Genomic DNA, 23,225 nt, shown 5'->3' on the forward strand with positions numbered 1-23,225 from the left:
GAATTCACCAGAGCAGTGAGACTGAGGGAGGAGAGTCAGGTTTATTGGATACACTGCAGGGGAGCAGTGGGCAGGTAGGAAGCTGGCTGCTGCTGCACAGGGACTGCACCGAGGAATAGATGTGTGAGGCAAATCACCCTTAGCGAGGGGCATGCCCACCTCTAGGAACTTCATTTTTGCCAGATGCTTTCCCCTCACTAGTGGTTTCCTTATTACCAATGTCCAAGTAATCTCCGTATTTCTGATGCTCTCATTCTTTTAAAACAAAATTTTAAATGTCTTAATGAATGTAGCAACTATGGAAGAATAGCTCCGACAAACTAATAAACCCAAAGTATCTCTGACTTTTCATCAAAATCCTGGAGGCTATCTCTTGGGAGTCAAATCACAATTTTTTTCAAGGTGAACAAGTAAAATATCACATAACAAAATATTTTAGGAAATCATTCATTTATTTTTTATTGAATTTGGCTTATTAACCTCTTAAATGGCAGACATCTATGCTAGGCATTACAGATTTTCATTAGAATAAGCTTCAAATACTGGAAGATGCAAAACTAACCTAAGAAAGAATTTCTTTTCAAGTACTTATGACTAGAACATATTTAGTTTCAAAATTGTGATTTGGTTTTTTGCACAAAATAGTTAAATAATTCTTTTAGATGAGCATGTTTAAATCAAGAAGACTAAATTCATTACTTTAATGAGATGAAGTTTAAATGAACCCCTCTTTAAAACCATTCATATTGGATACTTTTAAAGATGCGCTTGTCTTAATGGCTTCAAAACGTCCTTCCTCAGGACTCTTGTGAGGGAGGCTGAGTTAACAGCCTATTATTATGTACTCCTTACTGAGCTGTTAATAGCTTTACCGCCTTTCAAAGAATACACCTGCTGCTCATAAAAACATTTATGTTGCTCCAGCATTTGGCTGTGTTTTAATATCATGTATTTGCTGTGACCTTGTAGAATCCATACTGATCAAAATTTTTTAGGTTAAAAGACAAGAATAAAAGGCATCTGTTTATTCATTTGCGTATATTACTAAAATAATGGAAAATTCTTTGATTACTAAGAGGGTTCTGATACTTGAGAAGTTATTCTTCATAATTTCTACTTCCTTGGTAAGGTTTTATACTGAATTTTTAAAAATTTTTTATTCTTAAACTTTTGTTGTCTTCAATTTATATATGTTGAAAAGATGAATTTATATTTATACATGTATATCTTTAATTAGAAACTGATGATTTAAATAGTAGTAGAAACGTCAGCATTTCCACAGAGTGTTTGAATAAGTATGAATGGGAATTTAGATCTCCCTTAAATTTTCAGTAATTGAAAATCATGTGTCTATAATAAGAAAATGTAAAATTTTATTCTGCAGTCTTCATGGTTGAATGCAATATAAATTAATTGTTTTTGGCTAAGTTTCAGTTGGCAAAAGCAAATTGCTCCCCAAACCTGTGCTTGATCTTCGTTTTCACACAAGGACATTTAAAGAAGGCAGTCAATGCAATCATTATTTCCATATGTCCCTTGATTGTTGTGATTTTGTGGATAAATCACAGCAGGTATACGGATGAAACAGTTTCTGAATTTTAGCTGTGCCTGAGTATGTATAGCTACTGCAACAACTCCTTTATCCATACTCGTTAGAAATATTTTTGCTATTTAGTAAATTATACATAAGATTTTTATATTAGTATGTTTACCACCATATGGGGCAGGTTTTTGGCCTAGTGGTTAAGACACTTCTTGGGATGCCCACATCCCACATCAGAGTGCCCAGTTCAAGTCTTAGCTCCACACTCAATTCCAGCTTCCTGCTAATGAGCACCCTGGGAAGCATCAGGTGATGACTCAAGTAGCTGAGTGTCTGCCACCCACATGAGGACCTGGATTGTCTTCCTGGCTCCCCATTTCCGCCTTGCCCAGCCCCAGCTGTCTTGGCATTTGGAGGTGAACCAGTGGATGGCAACTTTCTCACTCTCTTTCCCTGCCTCTCAAATAAACAATTTTTTTTAAAATGTAAAGGACCTTCACATCTGAGGAGTCTTCCTGACAACTTACTTCAGTTGTTGGTTAGCAAAACAAATACATATATCATCAGATCACAATTAAAACTCACAAAGAAATATATGTGATTAAAATTTCATCATGTTCACAGAATGTGTTTTAAAAAGGAAAGATGGAAATGAAATATATACTCACTAAAGATTTTTTAAGTGAAGACAATGAATTCTTCATGTAGATTTAAATGAATTTCTACTTCCTTTTCAATACAAATAAGTCTTATTATGTTTTGTAAGTGACTTGGACAAATGTAAGGCTCTATCTTATTCACAAATGGTACTGCTTTTCAGTAGGTACTTTTCTTCCAACAATTTTCTGCTGGAAAACCTAACAACCAGGAGAGGATTTTGGAGACTGGTCTACCTGCATTTACTCTGATTATTTCATTTTGGAAATTTTGTTCTCTGCTTTCATTTATCTTACCTAAACTAAAATCCAGTTACTATTATTGAAAAATTTTAACTGCTGGTTTTTTTTTTGTTGTTTTTAAACAAAGCATATTACTTTCATTAGCTTTATTTTAAAAAACTACATCTCATAATTAGGTAGGGTGAATTAATCAAAGGACCATGGATCTATTCCTTTTCTAATTTCATGCACCATGTTGGTATTATGATTTAACTTTGAAGATGTTAGTTTGACATCCGCAATACCATTTATATTTGAGGAAATCTACATATGAATATTAATGTTTTCAAGTATATTTGGTGTTTTTTTCTCATAGTGGCATTTATTGCTAAATTATACTAATTTAATAATAAAATTTATCTAGTTTTTATGTAGCAAGTTGACTACTTGATCTAAAGTACTAACATCAGTAGGAATTTGCAAACTTTTCTAAAAATGTTCAATTTAAATTAAATATAATCCTCAAATACTCTTTAAATATTTTTCTTTTCATTTCCACCTATTAGATTACGTAATTTTATTTATCCTCAATAAATTTTTAAATGTTTTGTTCTCTGCTATTTGTCTATCACCGAATTTACACATTTTAAAAATTCTAATGAATTATCAAGAATGTTAAAAATGAATGATGAGGTTTGGTGTGGTAGCCCAGTGGGCTAAGCCTCCACCTGTGGTGCCAACATCCCATATGGGTGCTGGTTTGAGTCCTGGCTGCTCCTCTTCCGATCCAGCTCTCTGCTATGATCTGAGAAAGCAGTAGAAGATGGCCCAAGTGTTGTGCTCTTGCACCTTTGAGGGAGAGCTGGAAGACTGTCCTGGCTCCTGACTTCAGAAGAGCCCAGCTCTGGCCATTGTAGCCATTTGGGGAGTGAACCAGAAGATGGAAGACATTTCTCTCTGTCTGTAACCCTCTCTCTCAAATAAATAAATAAAATAAATTATATAAAAGAAGAAGAATGAATGAGGGAGCCAGCGCTGTGGTGTGGAGTGTAAAGCCACCGCCTGCAGTGATGGCATCCCATATGGGCACTGGCACAAGTCCCAGCAGCTCCACCTCTGATCTAGCTTCATGCTAAGGCTTGGGAAACCAGTGGAAGATGGCCCAAGTCCTTGGACCTTGCATCCACGTGGGAGACCCTGAAGAAACTTCTGGATCCTGGCTTCAGATCAGCCCAGCTGCGGCAATTGAGGCCATATGTGGAGTAAACCAGTGGATGAGAGACCACTCTCTCTATGTCTGCCTGTGCTTCTCTGTAACTCTGAGTTTCAAATAAATAAATAAATCTTTAAAAAAAGAATGAATGATAAAGTTGAATTTATTGTTCATGCTATACCTTTATAAATACCATTAATGAATTTTGGAATAAAAGAACTCCCTTTAAGAGCAATAATCAAGCTTTAAGCATCTCATTTTTACTTGAAATGCTTTATGAATATTTGTAGACTGGTAGAGTGTAGAAGAAAAATCTACATCCTGTCTATATGAAGGTATGTTACATGAGCAGATGGAGAAGGTAAAACTGAGTAAATATTAAGAATATGTACTAAGATATTTCAGAACAATATTTTAAAGGATACTCTTTTGTAAAAAAAAAAAAAATTGGCAAGCAAAATCCAGGATATTCTCTACTATTTTGCTAAGAAAATGAGTTGGCTATATGACACAATATTATTGAATTTTGATTATGGAAGTATGATATGCCAGAAGAAACAGTTTTTCTTGTATCTCACTTGAATTGTCATTAATTTATGCAAGCTAACATCAAATTGTTATAACATTATTTAAGAATTTAAGTGCTAAATTTATGTAGCAATTAATTCATTAGCTTTACCATTCTATCGCTTGGCTATTATTTCATTACCACCTACAGGATTCTAGGCATACCCTATTCTGCAGTGGAAGCATAAAGGTTCACAAGCAAGCCAAACAAGTACAAAAAATTTTAGAAAACCTCTGACAGTGTTTCCATGATTACTTCAAGCATAAGCTTACCATTGCCTGGATTACATGCACTACCTATTGATTCCAGAAGAATAAGTAATTCCAAATTACTCAACTTCTAGAGTTTTCACACATTATTCTGCTTTTTCTTCACAACAAGCCTGACCCTTTAAGGTGTTTGTAACCTTTGCAATTTTCACAGATAAATTGACTAGAACTAAGGACTATCCTGGTCTCATCCTAACACCAATATTTTCTAAAGTCCACACTATAATAATTTGACCATTTCCCCTAACAGTAAATATAGTCAATATTTCAAAATGCTACTTGTCTACAAAAAGGTCATATGTTTTGTGAAAATAATGATGGATGTTTGAGTCTAAATGAAATGTCCCTGTATGATCAGCTGTACTTCTGTGCCATCTCCTACTATTTCTCAACATTTAATGTTCACAGAATGTTTTTCATTTTGAATACAATAAGATATGTATTGGAAAGAACATATGAGAAAAAGTCATGAATGCATTTCAAACTGATTTGGGGTTATCTCCTATTTTGGATTACTGTGGATAATCAAGAGTTGATTGTAGTAAATTATAGCTGTGGTAGGCTAAATGGCACTTCTCTGAAAGTACAGTCAGAAAGTATTTGTGTACTTGTAATAACTAGTTCTATGTTTTTCTTACTTATGCATATTTGTGATTTTGTCATATCAGTAGCTAATTTTTACCTAAGGAAAACATTTCAGAACACCCTACCCACTAGTTTAGACTGCCATCCCAAAGAACTTCCTAACCCCTTCTTTAACCAAATTAGAAACTCCATCTTGAGCATTTTCATGAATGTGAGAAAAGAAAGCAACTCCCTTGATTACCAGCATCAGAATCCAACTTTGACTATTTCTGATCCTCCGAAAAGAAGGAATCAGGAAAGCTGAGGGTTTTCAAAGATAATGCAGGTCTCTTTCTTTACCTCCTCAACATGAATGCAGTTACCTAGGAAAAGAAGTGTATAATCGTTCAGGGTTTCTCTTGTATTGAGGCAGGAGGCTAACTGTGGGATGTATACAGATCTGTTCACAGGAAGATCAGAATAAGCTGGGAACCAGTCACAAATTTGCCCCTGCATTGAAGCAATTATCCGACACTTAGTAAGCACTCACTGTGTATCCAGTCCCCTTTGTTTTCCATTTGGGGTTGTCTTTGTTTTTGTTTTTTTGATGGAGATGGTCTTTGTTTTGGAGAAATTCCAGTCTACTTGGGAATAGATGTTTACATGCACTGAAAAAATAGAGAAGGGAACCAAAATGTATAAAATTCAGTGCTAAATGCTGGTTAGAGTCAAAGAATGTAGAGATTGGGGCCGGCGCGTTGGCATGGCAGGTACAGGTGCCACCTGCAGTGTTGGCATCCCATATGGGCACCAGTTCGAGTCTTGGCTGCTCTGCTTCTGATCATGGCCTAGGAAAAGCAATAGAAAATGGCCCAAGTCCATGGGCCCCTGGACCTGTGTGAGAGACACTAAAGAAGCTCCTGAAGTGAAGCTTATGGCTCCTGGCTTCAGATTGGCCCAGCTCTGCTCATTGTGGCCATTTAGGGGAGTGAGCCAGTAGATGGAAGACTTCTCTCTGCCTCTGACTCTCTATAACTCTACCTTTCAAATAAATAAATAAATCTTTAAAATAAATAAATAAATAAATAAGTACATAGGGATTTGTTTAAGATGCCTAGATTTTCTTACTGTATAATATCTTTATATTACTGAACTGTCAGTCTATACACATTTGGACAATATTGATATGTCAAAATTGAGAAATATACCATGATACAAGAAAGATAGAAAAGATCTCACATATACTAACTAAAGGAGGGTTTTCTAAATGAATTGAGTCCCTCAGTAGATACAGAACATTATTCCTAAAATTCTAAAAGATCACCCATTATTGTCAAGTAGTTACACAGCATTCGATCTATCCATCTGCTTCTGTACCAGTACCACGCTGTTTTGATTACAACTGCCCTGTAGTATGCCCTGAAATCTGGTATTGTGATGCCACTGGCTTTGTTTTTGTTGTACAAGATTGCTTTAGTTATTCGAGGTCTCCTGTGCCTCCATATGAATTTTAGCATCATTTTTTTCCAGATCTGAGAAGAATCTCTTTGTATTTTGATTAGTATCACATTGAATTTATAAATTGCTGTTGGGAGAATGGACATTTTGATGATGTTGATTCTTCCAATCCATGAGCATGGAAGATTTCTCCATTTTTTGGTATCCTCTTCTATGTCTTTCTTTAAGATTTTGTAATTCTCATCGTAGAGATCTTTAACATCCTTGGTTAAGTTTATTCCAAAGTATTTGATTGTTTTTGTAGCTATTGTGAATGGGATTGATCTTAGCAGTTCTTTCTCAGCTGTGGCATTGCCTGTGTATACAAAGGCTGTTGATTTTTGTACATTGATTTTATATCCTGCTACTTTGCCAAAATCTTCTTTGAGTTCCAATAGTCTCTTAGTAGAGCTCTTTGGATACTCTAAATAATCATATCGTCTGCAAAGAGGGATAGTTTAACTTCTTCCTTCCCAATTTGTATTCCTGTACTTTCTTTTTCTTGCCAGATGGCTGTGGCTAAAACTTCCAGAACTATATTGAATAGCAGTGGTGAGAGTGGGCATCCCTGTCTGGTACCAGATTTCAGTGGAAATGCTTCCAACTTTTCCCCATTCAATAGGATGCTGGCCATAGGTTTTTCATAAATTGCTCTGATTGTATGGAGGAATGTGCCTTCTATACCCAGTTTGCTTAGAGTTTTCATCATGAAAGGGTGTTGTATTTTATCAAATGCTTTCTCGGCGTCTATTGAGATAATCATATGGTTTTTCTTCTGCAGTCTGTTAATGTGGTGTATCACATTGATTGTTTTGCGCACATTAAACCATCCCTGCATACCAGGGATAAATCCCACTTGGTCTGGGTGGATGATCTTTCTGATGTGTTGTTGCATTCTATTGGCCAGAATTTTATTGAGGATTTTTGCATCTATGTTCATCAGGGATATTGGTCTGTAATTCTCTTTCAATGCTGCATCTTTTTCTGGCTTAGGAATTAAGGTGATGCTGGCTTCATAGAAAGAATTTGGGAGGATTCCCTCTTTTTCGATTGTTCTGAATAGTTTGAGAAGAATTGGAGTTAGTTCTTCTTTAAATGTCTGGTAGAATTCAGCAGTGAATCCATCTGGTCCTGGGCTTTTCTTTGTTGGGAGGGCCTTTATTACTATTTCAATTTCTGTCTCAGTTATGGATCTGTTTAGGTTTTCTATGTCTTCCTTGTTCAATTTAGGTAGGTTGCATGTGTCCTGGAATCTATCCATTTCTGATAAATTTCCCTGTTGGCTGGCATACAACTCTTTGTAGTAATTTCTGAAGACTCTTTTTATTTCTGTGCTGTCTGTTGTTACATTCCTTTTTTTCATCTCTGATTTTATTGATTTGGGTCTTTTCTTTTTTTAGTTAGTTGGGCCAGTGGTGTGTCAATTTTGTTTATTTTTTTCAAAAAACCAGCTCTTTGCTGATCTTTTGTAATTTTTTTATTCAATTCTGTTGATTTCTTCTATTTAATTATTTCTCTTCTCTTTTCTTTTGAAAAGGTTTGCTGCAGTTTTTCCAGATCCTAGAGATGCATTGATAGCTCATTTATTTGGTGCCTTTCCAATTTCTTGATGTAGGTACCTATTGCTATAAACTTTCCTCTTAACACTGCTTTTGCTGAATCCCATAAGTTTTGATATGTTGTGTTTGTTATCCTCATTTACTTCCAGAAAGTTTTTGATTTCTCTTTTGATTTCTTCTATGACCCACTATTCATTCAGGAGCATGTTGTTCAGTCTCCATGTGTTTGCATATGCTCTAGGGATTCCTGAGTTGTTAAATTCTAGCTTCATTCCACTGTGGTCTAAGAAGTTGCATGGTATGATTCTAATTCTTTTAAATTTGCTAAGACTTGCTTTATGGCTTAGTATGTGGTCAGTTCTAGAGAAGGTTCCATGGACTGCTGAGAAGAATGTAAATTCTTTATGTGTAGGATGTGTAGTTCTGTAGATATCTGTTAGATCCATTTGGGCTATAGTGTTGTTTAAATCTGCTGTATCCTTGTTGATCTTCTGTCCAGTTGATCTGTTTATTTCTGAGATTGTAGTATTGAAGTCCCCCAATATTATTGTATTGTAGTTTAAGTCTCCCTTTAAGTTCCTTAATGTATCTTTTAAATAACCTGGTGCCCTGTAATTAGGTACATATACATTTATAATTGTTACATCTTCCTGTTGGATTGATCCTTTGATCATTATATAGTGCCCCTCTTTGTCTCTCTTAAGAGTTTATTTTGTCTGACATTAAGATGGCTACACGAGCTCTTTTTTGGTTCCTGTTGGCATGGAATATCTTTTACAACCTTTCACTTTCAGTCTGCAGGCATCTTTGTTGGAAAGATGTGTTTCTTAAAAGCGGCAAATAGATGGGTTTTGTTTTTTAATCCATTCAGCCAGTCTGTGCCTTTTAACTGGAGAGTTGAGGCCATTTATATTCAATGTGACTATTGATAAGTAGTCACTTGGCCATGCCATTTTTCTAAGGATATTTCTAATATATGCTTTGAACTTCCTGTGATCTTTTACTGGGAGAGTTTCTTCCTTTACCTTCTTTTGTACTGATGGCCATGTTTCCGTGTGTAACACATCTTTAAGCATCTTTTACAGAGCTGGATGAGTGGTGACAAATTATTTCAATTTCTGTTTGCTATGAAAGGTCTTTATTTCACCTTCATTCACAAATGAGAGTTTTGCAGGATATAATATTCTGAGCTGGCAGTTTTTTTCTCTTAGTACTTGGGCTATATCTCACCATTCCCTCCTAGCCTGTAGGGTTTCTGATGAGAAGTCTGCTATGAGTCTAATTGGATATCCTCTGAGAGTAATCTGACTCTTCTTTATGTTTCACTGTGGTGAGTTTGATTACAATGTGTCATGGTGATAATCACTTCTGGTCATGTTTATTAGGGGTTCTATGTGCTTCCTATACTTGGATGTCTCTGACCTTCTCCAAACCTGGGAAGTTTTCTGCTAGTATCTCACTTAAAAGGCCTTCTAATCCTTTCTCTCTCTCCGTGTCTTCAGGAACTCCTAGAACCCAAATGTTGGTTTTTTAATAGTATCCTGTAGATTCCTGACAATATTTTTTAGATTTCTAATTTCCTCTTCTTTTCTTTGGTTTGACTGTGCTCTGTCTTCTAAGTCCAATATTCTTTCTTCTATCTCACTGATTCTGTTTTTAAGGCTCTGAAATGTGTTTTTCATTTGTTCTATTGAATTCTTCATTTCATTTTGATTTCTCTTCAATATCCCAATTTCATGTTCTACTAAATTCCTCATTTCATTTTGATTCCTCTTTATGGTTTCATTTTCACAAGAGAGATTTTCTGTCCTGTCCTGTATGGATTTCTGTAGTACATGCATTTGTTTTTGATAACTTCTAAATGTTCTTATCATACATTTTTTGAATTCCATATCTTGCATTTCTTCTATCTCATCATCTTCATAATCTTGTATTGGAGTGTCATGTTCATTTGATGTCTTCCTTGTTCTTCCTTGTTCTTGTTCCCTCGGTTTCTGTGTTTGTTGTTTGACATTGTGGAGATATTCTGTGGTTTCTTCTTTTTTTCTTGCTGTCATTATATTTCGCGTTATACTATGACTGTAGATTAAGTGGGCTGTCTTCTTTTGGTGAATCTCTAAAGGCTTGTGGTGGGTATGGCCAGAAAGCTCTGTTCAGTTCTTCAGGGTTAAGGTTGTGCCAAAAGTGACACACCCAGGTTTGGTGTGGTAAATCTTCTCTCTCTCTCTTTTTTTTTTTTTAATCAGAGGGGAAGTAATTCTGCTCAACTGAGCTCTTCTCCTTTCATGGCAATCAGAGCCTGAGCGCTAGCCCCAGTGGGTATAATATTTGTCTGCTCTGTCCCAAGGACCACACTAAGGATCTGTTCAGTCCTCAATGTAAGCTCAGATTCCCCTGCAATGTCTCTCACCGTGTAGCCAAAGCCCCCGAATTTGTGGCATCCCTCACCGAGACTACTCACATCAGCCACACCATGAGTTCTCCCACACACCCTCAGTTTTTTTCACAGTCCCAGTTCATAAGCTCCACACATTCACTAGGTCTTAGTCTACTGTTATTTCTCCCCACCAGAGTCAGGTTTTTCTGCTTGGCTGAGCGCTGGCCCGGACCCTGAGCTGGCGCACCTGTTACGTACGTCCAAAATGGTGCCTGCTCTTTGTCTTGCTCACCTTTGTAAGGTGAGTGGAGAGAGAGAATCGTGTCCATACTGGTCCCTTTTATTTTTTTTCTCTCCTCTAGTTAGCCTGGTGTACTTCCCCCACAGGGCTTCAAGCCTTGTTCCCTCTAGGCTCTTCCTGCCACTTTTCTGTGTCTTGGGCTACTGTGGTTTCAACTCACCTCCCTTTCCAGCACTGGTGTATAGACTCGAAAGCTGGGATCCCGAGCCATGGGCGCCCATGCCCTCCACATAGGTTCACTGTGTCCCACTAATTCCAGAAGAGTTTCCTCTGCAGTTTTTTCCCTAACTCTTCTCTGAGACTACAGTATCTCCACTTTCATTAAACTATCTTTTCCTGCACTATCAGTGAGTTTCCTCCCTATTCCGCCATCATGGAGCCTTCCCAGTAAGTTGTTTGAATTGTTACCTCACAATTGAAACTATTTTCTGTGCTCATCAAAGGAGACAACACAAGCTGTTTTATTTTCAGCCAACAAACACTAGTGTGCAAGACTGCCAGCATCGTGGCCCAATGAGTATCTTCTGTACTGGCTACAATTCAATAAGCTTTGCAACCCATGGGATTCTACATTTGTAGTGCCACTTTGTGCTGCCTGACCACTTGTTTTGAGCTGTAAAACTTCAAAAGTGATCATCTTGGATCTGCCCCAAAGATTGTTTTAATCTTTGTGTGTGTGTGTGTGTAAATAAGTAAATACTTAGGATTGATTGATAATACACCCTATGCAAGCATGTGGAATATAACAGTTTCAGTAAAGAGTGTGAAATTTGTAAATGTATTTATTTGGTAACTAAACAGCACAGAATGAAATTTGTAAACTTACATTATATTTGAAATTATGTACAGGTAGTTAATAAGCTAAAATATGAGAACTTAGAAGACAATATAAACTAACACAACATACAAAGAGGGAAATAATTTATAATAAGAGCGTTATTAAATGGGATAGAAAACAAAAAAAAAGAGAAAATCAAAGCCAAAAGCTGGTTGAAACCTTTGGAAAGCTTAATTGTGAAGAAAAAGAAAATAAGAAAGCAAGTAACATTGAGACTGAGAGGAGAGATTTTGCTGCAGATACAAAAAATATAAGTAAATTTTATGAACAATGCAATGTATTCCCTAGCAAAGTTGAAGACATACATGTCATACAGCTAGCAATTGCCCCTATGATGCACATTCGTGGTACGAACTCCAGAAAAGCACGTGCACATACTCTACTCAAGGATGTTCAGAATTCAGCCTGCCAGGATATGAGAGAGAGAGGGTGCTCTGTGCAAAACATAGTCTCTACCTGGTGACAAGCTGCTTTGAGTTGGAGTGGATGTGTCAGTAGAAAAGCAATTAGCCAGAGTTCTAGGATATTAGTGCCCAATACTTTGTCACAGATCAAAGCAAACTTGCTTTCCTTTGAGCTAAAAAACACTGGGAGGAGAGAAGACTGCTGTGTATGTTGAGGGGAACTCTCCACTGTTGCTTTTCCTGAGCATTCTTCCTCAGGTGTGCTGGCAGGTGGCAAGATGTAAGACAAGACAACAGCCGTCATGCTGGTGGGGAGTGAGCCAGGCTGAGGAAACATTTAAGCACACTTTATACCTGAGGATTTTTATTTCAGAGTTGTAGCTACAGGTGTACACTTGTAAATAACAGGAGAAAGGCTCACTGCTGCCTGTCAGGTTACTCTCTGTAACTTTACTGAGAAGGAAATTACTATTTTATTATGTTTGGTGGAGCAACAAAGACTATTTGAAATTATTATGAGGTCACTCTAAGAGTAAACTTTTGAATCCATTATCATATCTCTTTGGGGATATGACTCAATTTTTCGCTTTCCATTGCTTTAAAATTCTCTCAGTCATCATTTCACATTGCGAAACAGCGCTCAAGATGTGCCATACCACTTACATTGCAGAAGATTCTGTGAAGGGTGGAATATTCTCTAGTATATGAAAATGAAAAATGCAAACTTCTACTAAATTTCTAGCAGAAATATCATCATTTCTTCAAATAGTCCACATACATGTCTCTCCATAACATGATCTTAAGCTACCTAATTTTAAAGGTCTTGGTGTTAGTAAGTTCTTACTTTCAACCCTTAGCAGATATGATTATATCCAGCAGTGATTTGTAGACTTTCCTTTATTTTCTTGGATTTTATGGCAAATGGGTAAATATTTACTTTCTAATCTCAGAGTTACCTAGAGATAAATATAAGGTGCAATTTTTCCATTTCATCCTTTTTATTTAAAATACTGCTGTAGTTAAGTCATTCTTTTCCTTTGTGCTTCATATTTAATAAATACTTTTATTATTTGGGATATAGATGGCAAACTCAATTCCTCAGCCAGACACAGAATAACTATACAGCATATAAATTTCAGACAAATGAGACTATAAAATATAAAAATGATCATTAAAATAAGAACCTTTTCCTCAAAAGTAGCTTAAGGGAAATGATTTTCGTAGTTCTAAATCTTAAAGCATCACCAGCAGATAAATGAAGGTTAGCACATTCTACATATGTGTAAAATTTTGTAACTTCAATTTGTTTGTCTGGAAGGTCTCCTGAACAGAAGAGATTTCCAGGCAAAAACTAAATACAATCTTCATGGGAATACTGTAGTAAAATTGAAGCATCAAATGAATGATTTAAAGACTTTGAAAGTCACTTCCATCGCTGAGAATTTTTATCTCTAAATTACTAAGAGAGTAGTGGAAATTAAGTAAACAGTGACCTAGTTTAACTATGAATTTGGAAGCATTGCTCATACAAGTAAAGGTTGAGTAACCCTTATCTGAAATACTTGGACAAAGAAATATTTTATTTTTCAACATTTTTAGTGTTTTGAAATATTTGCATATACACAATGTGACTGGAGTCCAAACACAAAATCCATTTGTGTTTACACTTTATGCACGTAGACTGATGTAATGAGATAGTTTTAATGTGCCTGTGTTTTGACAATCATCATATGAGGTCATGTGTGGAATTTTCTACTTGTGGCATCATGCTCATAAAGTTTGGGATTTTTAGAGCATTTCAGATTTACAGATGAGAGATACTCAACCTATACAGTGTTTTTTCTTTCTTTAGATGCCCTGCTGAAATATCATTATAACTTTATAGAGTTGTTTTGTGTAACACTACATAAAGACTATCGTACGTTGAATGTGTCCAGACCACTGGCAATTTTTGAACAGAGTCTCAAGGACACATAACATGTTCTGTGCTAGTAGACAGGGGAGCTCACTTAAAAGAGTAGTTGTGGGAAGTACATTGCAGTATGCAGGGAGGAATCAATTCTCCCTCAAAGAAAAAAAAAAAACACACACACACACAGATCACTTGATTGCTTAAAGTTGACTCAACTTCAGTTTCTACTACTGGGAAATCACTGAGCAATAGATCAAAGCAATTGATTTCTGGATAAAAGATTTCAAACTTTAAAAATCAATTAATTTATTTTTCCTTTCACCCACAGGCCTACCCACGGATAGCGCCGGCATTTTGGCACTACCTGCGGGTAGAAGTGAGTAGCGGGTCCTTGAATTCTCCCACCTTTGCTCCTTGCACTCTGCTGGTGTGTTCTGATCCGATGTGCCCATTTTTCTCAAGTTGCAGCTGCCATTCTGTGTAAACGTGTTCTCACGTCACCACCATTCCTTAGAGCTGGGTCAAAAATCTGAATTGCTAACAACACTAGCGCAGTTCACTAGTACAGTTTCCTGGCATACGATTAATCACCTTGCTTGATAAAATTCCAAATCAGGGCCATATCATGTGCATCATAATGATAAACAACTAACTACTAAGCTATAGAAAACCATGCTTACACTTCTTTTTAGTCAACACTTTCAATATTGAGAGGATAATTCCTCAGTAGAACTTGGGGCTGTCTGGAGGAAATGGTAGGGTCATGCTGCTTTATTTCCTTTCTCCTCTGTTCTGTTCCCCAGGAGCATGAGCAGCTCACCTATTCCTCCACGAGATCCAAGGCCCCCAGTGTCATCATCACAGGTCTCAAGCCAGCCACCAAGTACATATTTCATATCCGAGTGAGGACTGCAACAGGATACAGTGGCTACAGTCAGAAGTTTGAATTTGAAACAGGAGATGAAAGTAAGTTTCACACAAGGATATAAACTAACATGTTAATTTAGTGCCATCCCAGCTTATCCTGGTATTTTAAAACCAGGTGTCCAAAGTTTTTGACAGTCTTTTTAAATGGGATACTGTTCATGCCAATGCGCATACGAGTCATTTCAGCCAATGTTCTGGTTCTGTCATTAAACACTTCTATGATATGCTTTGCTCTATCACAACTGTAGTGTGGCCCAAGTATGTCCCTTTATGCAGAATTCATCACTCGTGCCATTACACAGAGTCTTAATGGATGATGTTAGTCTGGTTGTTTACCAATCCTGGCATCATGATATGTATGATACTAATGAAAAGCTGGAAAGGAATAAGGCTTTGTTCAAATTTGGACAGCTTTGGTTTGTTTATCTCAGATCAGTAAAGTCAGTGATCAGGAGACAAACTCGACTGAGATGCACATTATAAGTTTAAATATATACACATAGGCTTAATTAATTGCATTAGTTCCGTAACCTCAACATACTGGAAACCAAAATGGAAGATGAGGAGAATAAGTGAGGTGTTACATTGTCATATAGCACAAGCTTTGAAATTTCTTACTCATTCTAAACCCAGCTCTACCATGACTTCCTTCTGCCTTTCAGAAACTCATTTTAGGGGCAGGTGTTATGGTGCAGAAAGTTAAACTGCTGCTTGGGATGTCCACATCCTGTATCAGAGTGTTTTCAGTTCAGTTTCCTGCTATTGCATCCTAGGAGGCCACAGATAATGTCTCCAGTGCTTGGTCCCTGCCACTTCTGTGGGAGATCCAAATGGAACTCCTGGCTCAGGGCTTTGGCTTGAAGCAGTCACACATGATGTGGCAATCTGGGGTGTGGACCAGTGGATGGGAGATCCCTTTCACTATCTGTCTCTCCTCCTCTCTCTCTGCCTTTCAAATAAATAAAAATGAATAAATAAATAAGTCTTTGAAAAAAATTTCACTACAAAATAGTTTTGTGGATAATATAGGTTGCTTTTTCCAAATATGTCTTTGGAAAAATGTACAAATAGATAAATATAATAACAACCTGTTCCCATCATTGCTAAAATGCTATCTTAATAATTCAATAAGAGCAATTTACTATAATAATTTCTATGGATTAAATAAAGGTAAGATTTAATGAGATTTTATTAATGCCTAAAATGATGTGAAGTATTTTCCATGTATTCTTTCATTCAGACCTTTCAACATGAATAAGTCAAATTTTCTTTTCCTAATTTTACTTTTAAGAAAACAGAAGATTAAAGGATTTAGGGAATTGGTTCAAATTCATGAATCCGGTAAGAAGCTGCGCTAAAATTTGAAATTCAGGGCTGTCTTCCTCCTAAAGCTGTGCTATAAGTACTCTATCATCCTGCCTGCTGAGTCCCATAATTTTAATTTAGGATGAAGTGTTAGTTGTAAAACCATGAAATAAGCCACCGTTTCTCCAGTTTATCACTCTCTTGAAGTGAAGCTACTTGGGTCCCAAGTTCTAACACAGATGGAATGTGGTGTTATTGTTGCATTGACAAACAATATTGATTTCAAAATCTTATCATTTCTTATAACTATTTCTAACTGAAACATGGAAACTGTCTGACATTTGTAAGTAAGAAGGAACAAAACTTAGGGAGAAAGAATAAACCAATTATTAAAAAGACTTGTGATCTGGATTTTAAATGTCAATAACTGTCATTTATAATGCTATTGGAGGCAATTGACTCCTTAAAACAAGAGTTTGAATTATTGGGAATAGAGTACAGTATTCACAACTTCACAATTAAATCTATACAAAAATAGCCAAAGGACTGTACTTACTGTGTCCAAGTGACTATCATTTTTCTGCCAATCTGTCAAGCCCTAGCCTAGATGCAAAGCCTGGGATACATCCAAGGAAAGGTTAGTCCAAGGAAGAGTCAAGTCATTGCCTTTTCTGGGCAGTGTTCACTCTTCCGTCAGAAAAAATTTCATAAAATCAATCCAAATAAGTCTTTTATGTTCATTTGGGGCTTATACAGAAAGTAATCAGTTCCAATTTTAAAAATCCCTTTCCATCTAAATATTAAAAATATGTTTGGTTTTAAATCTAAATTTCAACTCACTGTAATTTCAGAGCAATAATAATTCCTTCAGATGTTATATAGAAAAAATATATTTACTCAGTAGAAAGACCCCATACTCACCAGTGACTCAGTACAACATTCATCTGCTCAAGAAAAATCTACACAGAACTTAATATGTGCCTTAGTCAGTGTGAGTCCCTGAAGATTAAAAAAAATGGTACTAATAAGAGCTATAATCTGTGTACTCCCATAATTTATATTATATAGGTTTCTGGTGGAAAAATTTAAACAAAAAATTACAAGAATGGTGATGTGTCCTTTCATAAAAATATGCAAACAGAACATGGGAGCATAGAAAAGATGCCATTTTTCAGCACAGATGGGTCCTGAAAGGCTTCTGGAAATGATCCAACTGGGCCTCATCCTTGAAAGAGAGGTAGCCAAGGAGCAGCTAAAGCACTGAGGCCTGAGACAGCATAAATGTTTTTAAAGATTTATTTATTTGAAGGGCAGAGTTAGAGAGAGAGACAGATCTTCCATCCTCTGGTTCACTCCCCAAATGGCCACAACAGCTGGAGCTGTGCGAGGCCAGACCCAGGGCCACGAGCCTCTTCTCAGTCTCCCATGTGGGTGCAGGGGCCCAAGCACTTGGGCCATCTTTCACTACTTTCCCAGGCCATTAGCAGGGAGCTGGATCAGAAGTGGAGCAGCCAGACTCAGTCAGCGTCCATATGGGATGCCTGCATCGAGACAGCAGCTTTACCCACTAATTACACCACAGCATCAGCCCCAGCATGAAAATTTAAGAGCAAATGGTTTGATATTTGCTGCAGTGAGGATACATGAGTGGTGAAATGGTGGAAGATGAAGGTGGGGGGTTGAAGTCCAAACAAAGGTGCTCTTTTGGACACATTAGGGTTTTTGTATCCTGAAGGTATTGAAGGTCTACTGTAGAATTTGTACTCAAACATCATGTTCAAGATTCTACACTGAGAAGTTTGCATGCATTTAATTCTAATAAGACTATGCTTTTTTAATTTTGTAAAAACTTTAATTTATGCATTTGTTTTATTCAAAAGGGAAAGGGGGGAAAGAGACAGAAAGAGAGGGAAATCTCCCATTTGCTGGTTCACTCCCTAACTGTACACAACAGCCTTGGCTGGGCTAAGCTAAAACCAGAAACCAGGAACTCAATGCAGGTCTCACACTCACAGACTTAGACATCTGTGCCTTTACTCGTTGCTTCCATGGTATATGTTAGCTGGAACCAGGATTGGAGCAAGGACTCAGGCGCAGGCTCTCCAGTGTGGGATCCTGGCATCACAGCAGCATCTTTACTGCTGTACCAAATGCCCACCCAAGATTATACCTTTTTTTTAATTAAGAAACTCATTAGCCTTAGCATCTTCTGGCAACTAGTGAGTGAAGAAACACTATTAGAACCCTCAAACCAACTGATAATGGCAACAAAATAAATGAAAGCTTTGATCTGAATTTCTGATCATGAATGTCATGAAAGTGACTTTGGTTAAACCCTTGATGAGACAATATCTGAGAAGAATCTTGAAAATATGTTGTCTAAACCTTTTGTTTGTGTGCATAAAATGGGTCTTAATCAACAGCTGAAAGGGAAATAATTTAAAAGATACTTTTTATTGTCTGATTAGACTTAAATTGCATTCTTTCAAGCATGCTATTTAAAGGCAATAGAGAATTTCAATGAAAAATGGTAAGAAATGGGTAGATTTACCATGAATTCAAGAATTTGATAATATGAATCCCAACTGATGGTGTCAGTTCTTTTCTCTTCCTACCCTGTTGGCTCATGTTTACATTTTTATAGGTTTTGTTGCTCAACTATTGCCTGAACTATTGTAATGTCTACTTTATTGCTAAATTTTGTCTTGTTTATTCCACTTAATAAACTAACTTACTTGGAAATTATTCTTAATTTATTTGAAAGGCAGAGAGACAGAGAACTTCACCCACAGGTTCACTTGTCAGTTGTCTGGCACTGCCAGGGCTGGACCAGGCTTAGGCCAGGATCCAGGATCTCAATCCTAGTCTGCCATTTGGAAGCAGGGACCCAGGTACTTAAGCCATCACCTGCTACCTCTCATTGTGTACATTACAGGAAGCTGGAATCAGAAGTGGAGCTTGGACTTGAATACAGGCACTTCATATGGGATGTGGGTATCCTAAAGTGGTGTCTTAACTGCTGCAGCAAATGCCCACCCTTAATTGACTAACTTCATAATGCATGAATTATGCATTATTGTTTGGGGAGAGGATACTAGTTAGTCTCTCATTTGATGATCTGGTTCAAACTTTTAAAGTAAACAAAATGACATGGTTTATAATTCAGTTCTCTTCAGTCATATCTAACTTACTTTGTTCCACATCTAGTTCGCTACTAAGACAATAACATCAAATAATAAATAAGTCCTTTCAAAATCATAACATTCTTACTACTTGTTTTTGCAAACATCATGGCTACACAAAAATCATGATGAGCATTAACAACTTAAATTAAAAATGACTGAATCACAGTAGATATTTAAAAATAAAATCTTATGTCACAATTTACACATTTATAAAAAAGTTACAGATATAAATGTAAGGATCACTTCATTTTTTATAAAAACATCCATAAGATTTAGTTATTTTACTATGGTCTGATATTGAAGCAATTTTACCTATTTTAATAATTTCTACATGGTATATAATCCACAAAACCAAGGTGCAATGTAATACCTGCAGTTTCTACTGTCCTAATGCACTCTTTAGAATTCTGGTTGACTAATTTTTCTATTTACCTCTTTAAATACTGAAAAATGCTAAACCTTTAGAATTTTTATTGAATAAAATGTGAATTTCTTACCAGACATGAAGATCTCTCCAAATCTAATCCAGGTTGACATCTTTCCTCTTTAGTTCCTTCAAATTAACATATACTCTGAAGAACCTAGATTATTCACATGCTTTATACATAAAATATTATGTATGTTTGTCATTTCCGAGGTTCTTCAATGACCTCTGAGTGGACTATTCAGAAAATTATCACACTAAAAATGGTCAATGTAGCTCACATGACACCCATTCTGACATGTTCTTAATCAGTCCAGTGACTAATTAACCTTCTTTCCTAGGACTTTCTCTAGTATTCTATTGAGCACAGGCATACTTCTTTACTAAGTTGTAAACTCTGAAATGAAAAGCTATATCATAAATATATGCAAGTCTCACTAAATATCTTGCACGTAACTGTAGGTTCAAATATGCATTTAAGTAAATAAATATAATAAACTATTTTCAAAGAGGCTAAAACATGAAAGAATAAATAGCACTCAAAAAAAAAGTACTGTGAATTTTATTTGCCACAGATAAGCATTATTGCCTGCTTTATTTTGGATAACAAGCTGTAACTGGCTTATGTCATGCAAAAAATATAATATATGCAGTTTTAATTGCAAATTAATTGTTAATTCTAAAACTGGGGGTCATTTTATGTAGAATAAAATGATACTTCCATGGTTAACATATTTTCTTCCTTAAACATTTTTTAAATCTCTGTTATGTTTGATCCACTCTGTTGGTTGAAGCACAATCTGTACTGCTTCAATTACTGAAGATGAAATTAGCTACATCATTATTAACAGCAGCCAGAAATTTTGGAATGATTATTAATGGTGGAGCATGAAGCAGAAAGAGTACCAGCTGACCCTGGTGGAGTAATAAAAAAGTTAATTAATCAAAAAGGAGGCAGATTTCATATTTATGACTCTACCCAGAGGAGGACAAATTCCAGTATATAAGACTTTAATTTGAAATAATCTCCAGTGAATAGCACACTTTCAGTGTTGGCAGCCATAGCTATCTAAATGCAAACATCAGTTGGGAAGAAGAATTTTCTAGCAGCTAAGTTGTCTGAATATAAAGTAGCCTGCCTTGGGAAGGCAATGAAGACCTCAAGTAATAAGAATTTGTACTGAAGCTAACTGCGTACTTGTTCAGTGTGTTATAAAGGAAATTTCTGCTTTGTTTAGAAGTTTGAGATAGAAGTATATGTAACTTCTAATATTGGGAGCAACAACATCATAGTATTTGTTGAATTCTAATTATGTTTCAGACATTGTTCTGTTCTTTCCATCCACTAACATACTTAAAACCTTTGAAGTAGACACCATTATCATGCCCATTTTATAGATCACAAAACTGAAGTGCTAGAGAATGCAGTAAGTTACCTGTACTTTACTACAGGTAGTAAGTGTTGGGATAGGGAATATTATGGCATGAGACCTCATTTTAATTTTTTTTTATCATTTTCATTTTATTTGAAAGGCAGAAAGAGACAGATAGGGAGCAATCTTCTATCTGCTGCCCAAAGCACAAAACGAGCAAGGCTGAATCAGACCAAAGCCCAAAGCCTAGAACTCCACCCAGGTCTTCTGCACGGGTGACAGGGACCCAAGTACTTGAGTCTTCATCTACTGCTTCCCAGTCTTTACCATCCTTTAAATAATTATATCTCTCTTTAGAATATTGCATCTTGAATATGAACACAGATTTTCTTCAGATGATTCTAATTATTTATCTGTCATTATGTATCTAATACAGATTTCTCATTTAACATACACATGGTAGACCAAGTATAATGCTCCAAAGGGTCAAAATAATGCAGTTGGGGTCTTGAAGAAGTGTAAAACTATTTGCATAGGAAATGGAAGTCTCACTTTAAGAGAAACTGTATTGACAGAAAAGATATTATGTTCCAATTTTGCCTAGATCAAATAAGGATCATGGCTTATGTACCATGAGACAGATTGAAGACCTTAATATGAAAAATATTAGAGATCATAACTTTACCAAATGGACTGAAAAGAAAATCATTAGCTATTAACAGGTACTTAGAAGTTGTAAAATGTGCATATCAAAAATCAGTGTTACAATTTGGCTCATATCTAAAAGGGAAGTAACAAACAGAAGATGGGTTTATTACAAGACAAAAACATACATCTGCTTATACTAAAATATTATTTATTTGGTATGTAACTATCATTCCTTTACTAGAAAAAATTTTTTTAAATCAAGGACCACTCCCACCCCCACCTTTTTTCTAAATGTATGTGTTGGAGGGAGGTGTGAATTGACTGTCTTAACAGAACAGATTTCAAGCAAACATCACAGTATTGTTAACTATAGTCACTATGCTATATATTACTTCTCAAAACTTACTCATCTTAGCATTGAAGGAAAGTACTCTTGCCTGATGTTTCTGTATTTCTTTTGACATTTTGTACTTTTCATATAGCTTTGCTTCTGGCAGATAGAAGGTATTCAATGTATATTAAATGCATTGATGTTAGTTGCTAAGTGCTCTGTGATCATACATCTATTGTTTCAAACAAATCACCTACATTTTATTGTTCTACTTATGTATTTTCAGTTTCTTTTTTGTTTATTTTGTGCATATATTAATAGCAGGTGGTATACTTAGATGCTGGGGAGAATGATAAAGTAATGTATGGTCGCTGTTTTCCTGAGGCTCACTCCTAAAACTCACTGTAGAATTACTAACAGTTTATTTCTGTCATTCAAATGTCTGGTTTTAATTTGACTTGATTTCAGATGGCTTTTCTTCTATCAGCCATCATACAAGTTGCCTGAATTTTTATGTCAAGCTATTTGACTTTACAACCTTGGATTCTCCTAGAGAGCAAAAATATTCCTTAGACATTTCAAACTGCTCCAAATGTAGTGTAAAAATGTATTTTCTAGGTAATACGTGACGATTTTGTGTCATTCCTCAGATTACACAAATCAGCTTTATTGAATTATATCTTGAAGTGGCTTTCTTGCATCCAGAGCAAAGTTAAGAATCCCTATGCTCTCATTCTTAGCCAGATGGTGGTCTGAAATGAGTATTAATTGTGGTTGACCTTGTTTGTTGCATGACTGTGTACTAAGCCTCAAGAAGGCAGTTAGGAAAACTGTGTTGTCAGTAGGTTCTTATGGAATGTAGGAGCTCCAGCTAGCCTACAGATATATGATGATGACACACAAATGTGGTTCTTACAGGAAAGGTTAGAAGATATGATGCTAGGAAGCAGTTGTTCTGTGCGAAGTTGTTTACTGGAAAGATGAAATAGCACATATTTGCTTCCTCTATATTTTTATTTCCTCTATTGAATTCTACCCGTGTAGTAAGCTGTCATTTCCCAGAGTTGAGAAAATTTGAGTTGAATAAAAGTTTTCAAAATGTCCAAGAA

General features: G+C 36.1%; 1 protein-coding gene across 5 annotated transcripts in view; it reads left to right on the forward strand.

Moving 5' to 3' along the window:
• EPHA6 (EPH receptor A6) overlaps positions 1-23,225 on the forward strand; it is a 1,031,027-nt gene that overhangs the window by 707,698 nt on the left and 300,104 nt on the right. For 3 of the 5 annotated variants that reach the window (XM_051859384.3, XM_051859383.3, XM_051859386.3), the window contains 2 exons: positions 14,252-14,299; positions 14,727-14,889. In XM_051859384.3, coding sequence (XP_051715344.3) covers positions 14,252-14,299; positions 14,727-14,889 — 211 coding nt within the window. The remainder of the gene's footprint in view (positions 1-14,251; positions 14,300-14,726; positions 14,890-23,225) is intronic. The other 2 variants (XM_051859387.3, XM_008267078.4) reach the window with 1 other exon arrangement.

The sequence above is a fragment of the Oryctolagus cuniculus genome, chromosome 4 (genome assembly GCF_051225735.1).
Source record: "Oryctolagus cuniculus isolate XC-2025 breed Fujian yellow rabbit chromosome 4, ASM5122573v1, whole genome shotgun sequence".
Classification (NCBI taxonomy): domain Eukaryota; kingdom Metazoa; phylum Chordata; class Mammalia; order Lagomorpha; family Leporidae; genus Oryctolagus; species Oryctolagus cuniculus.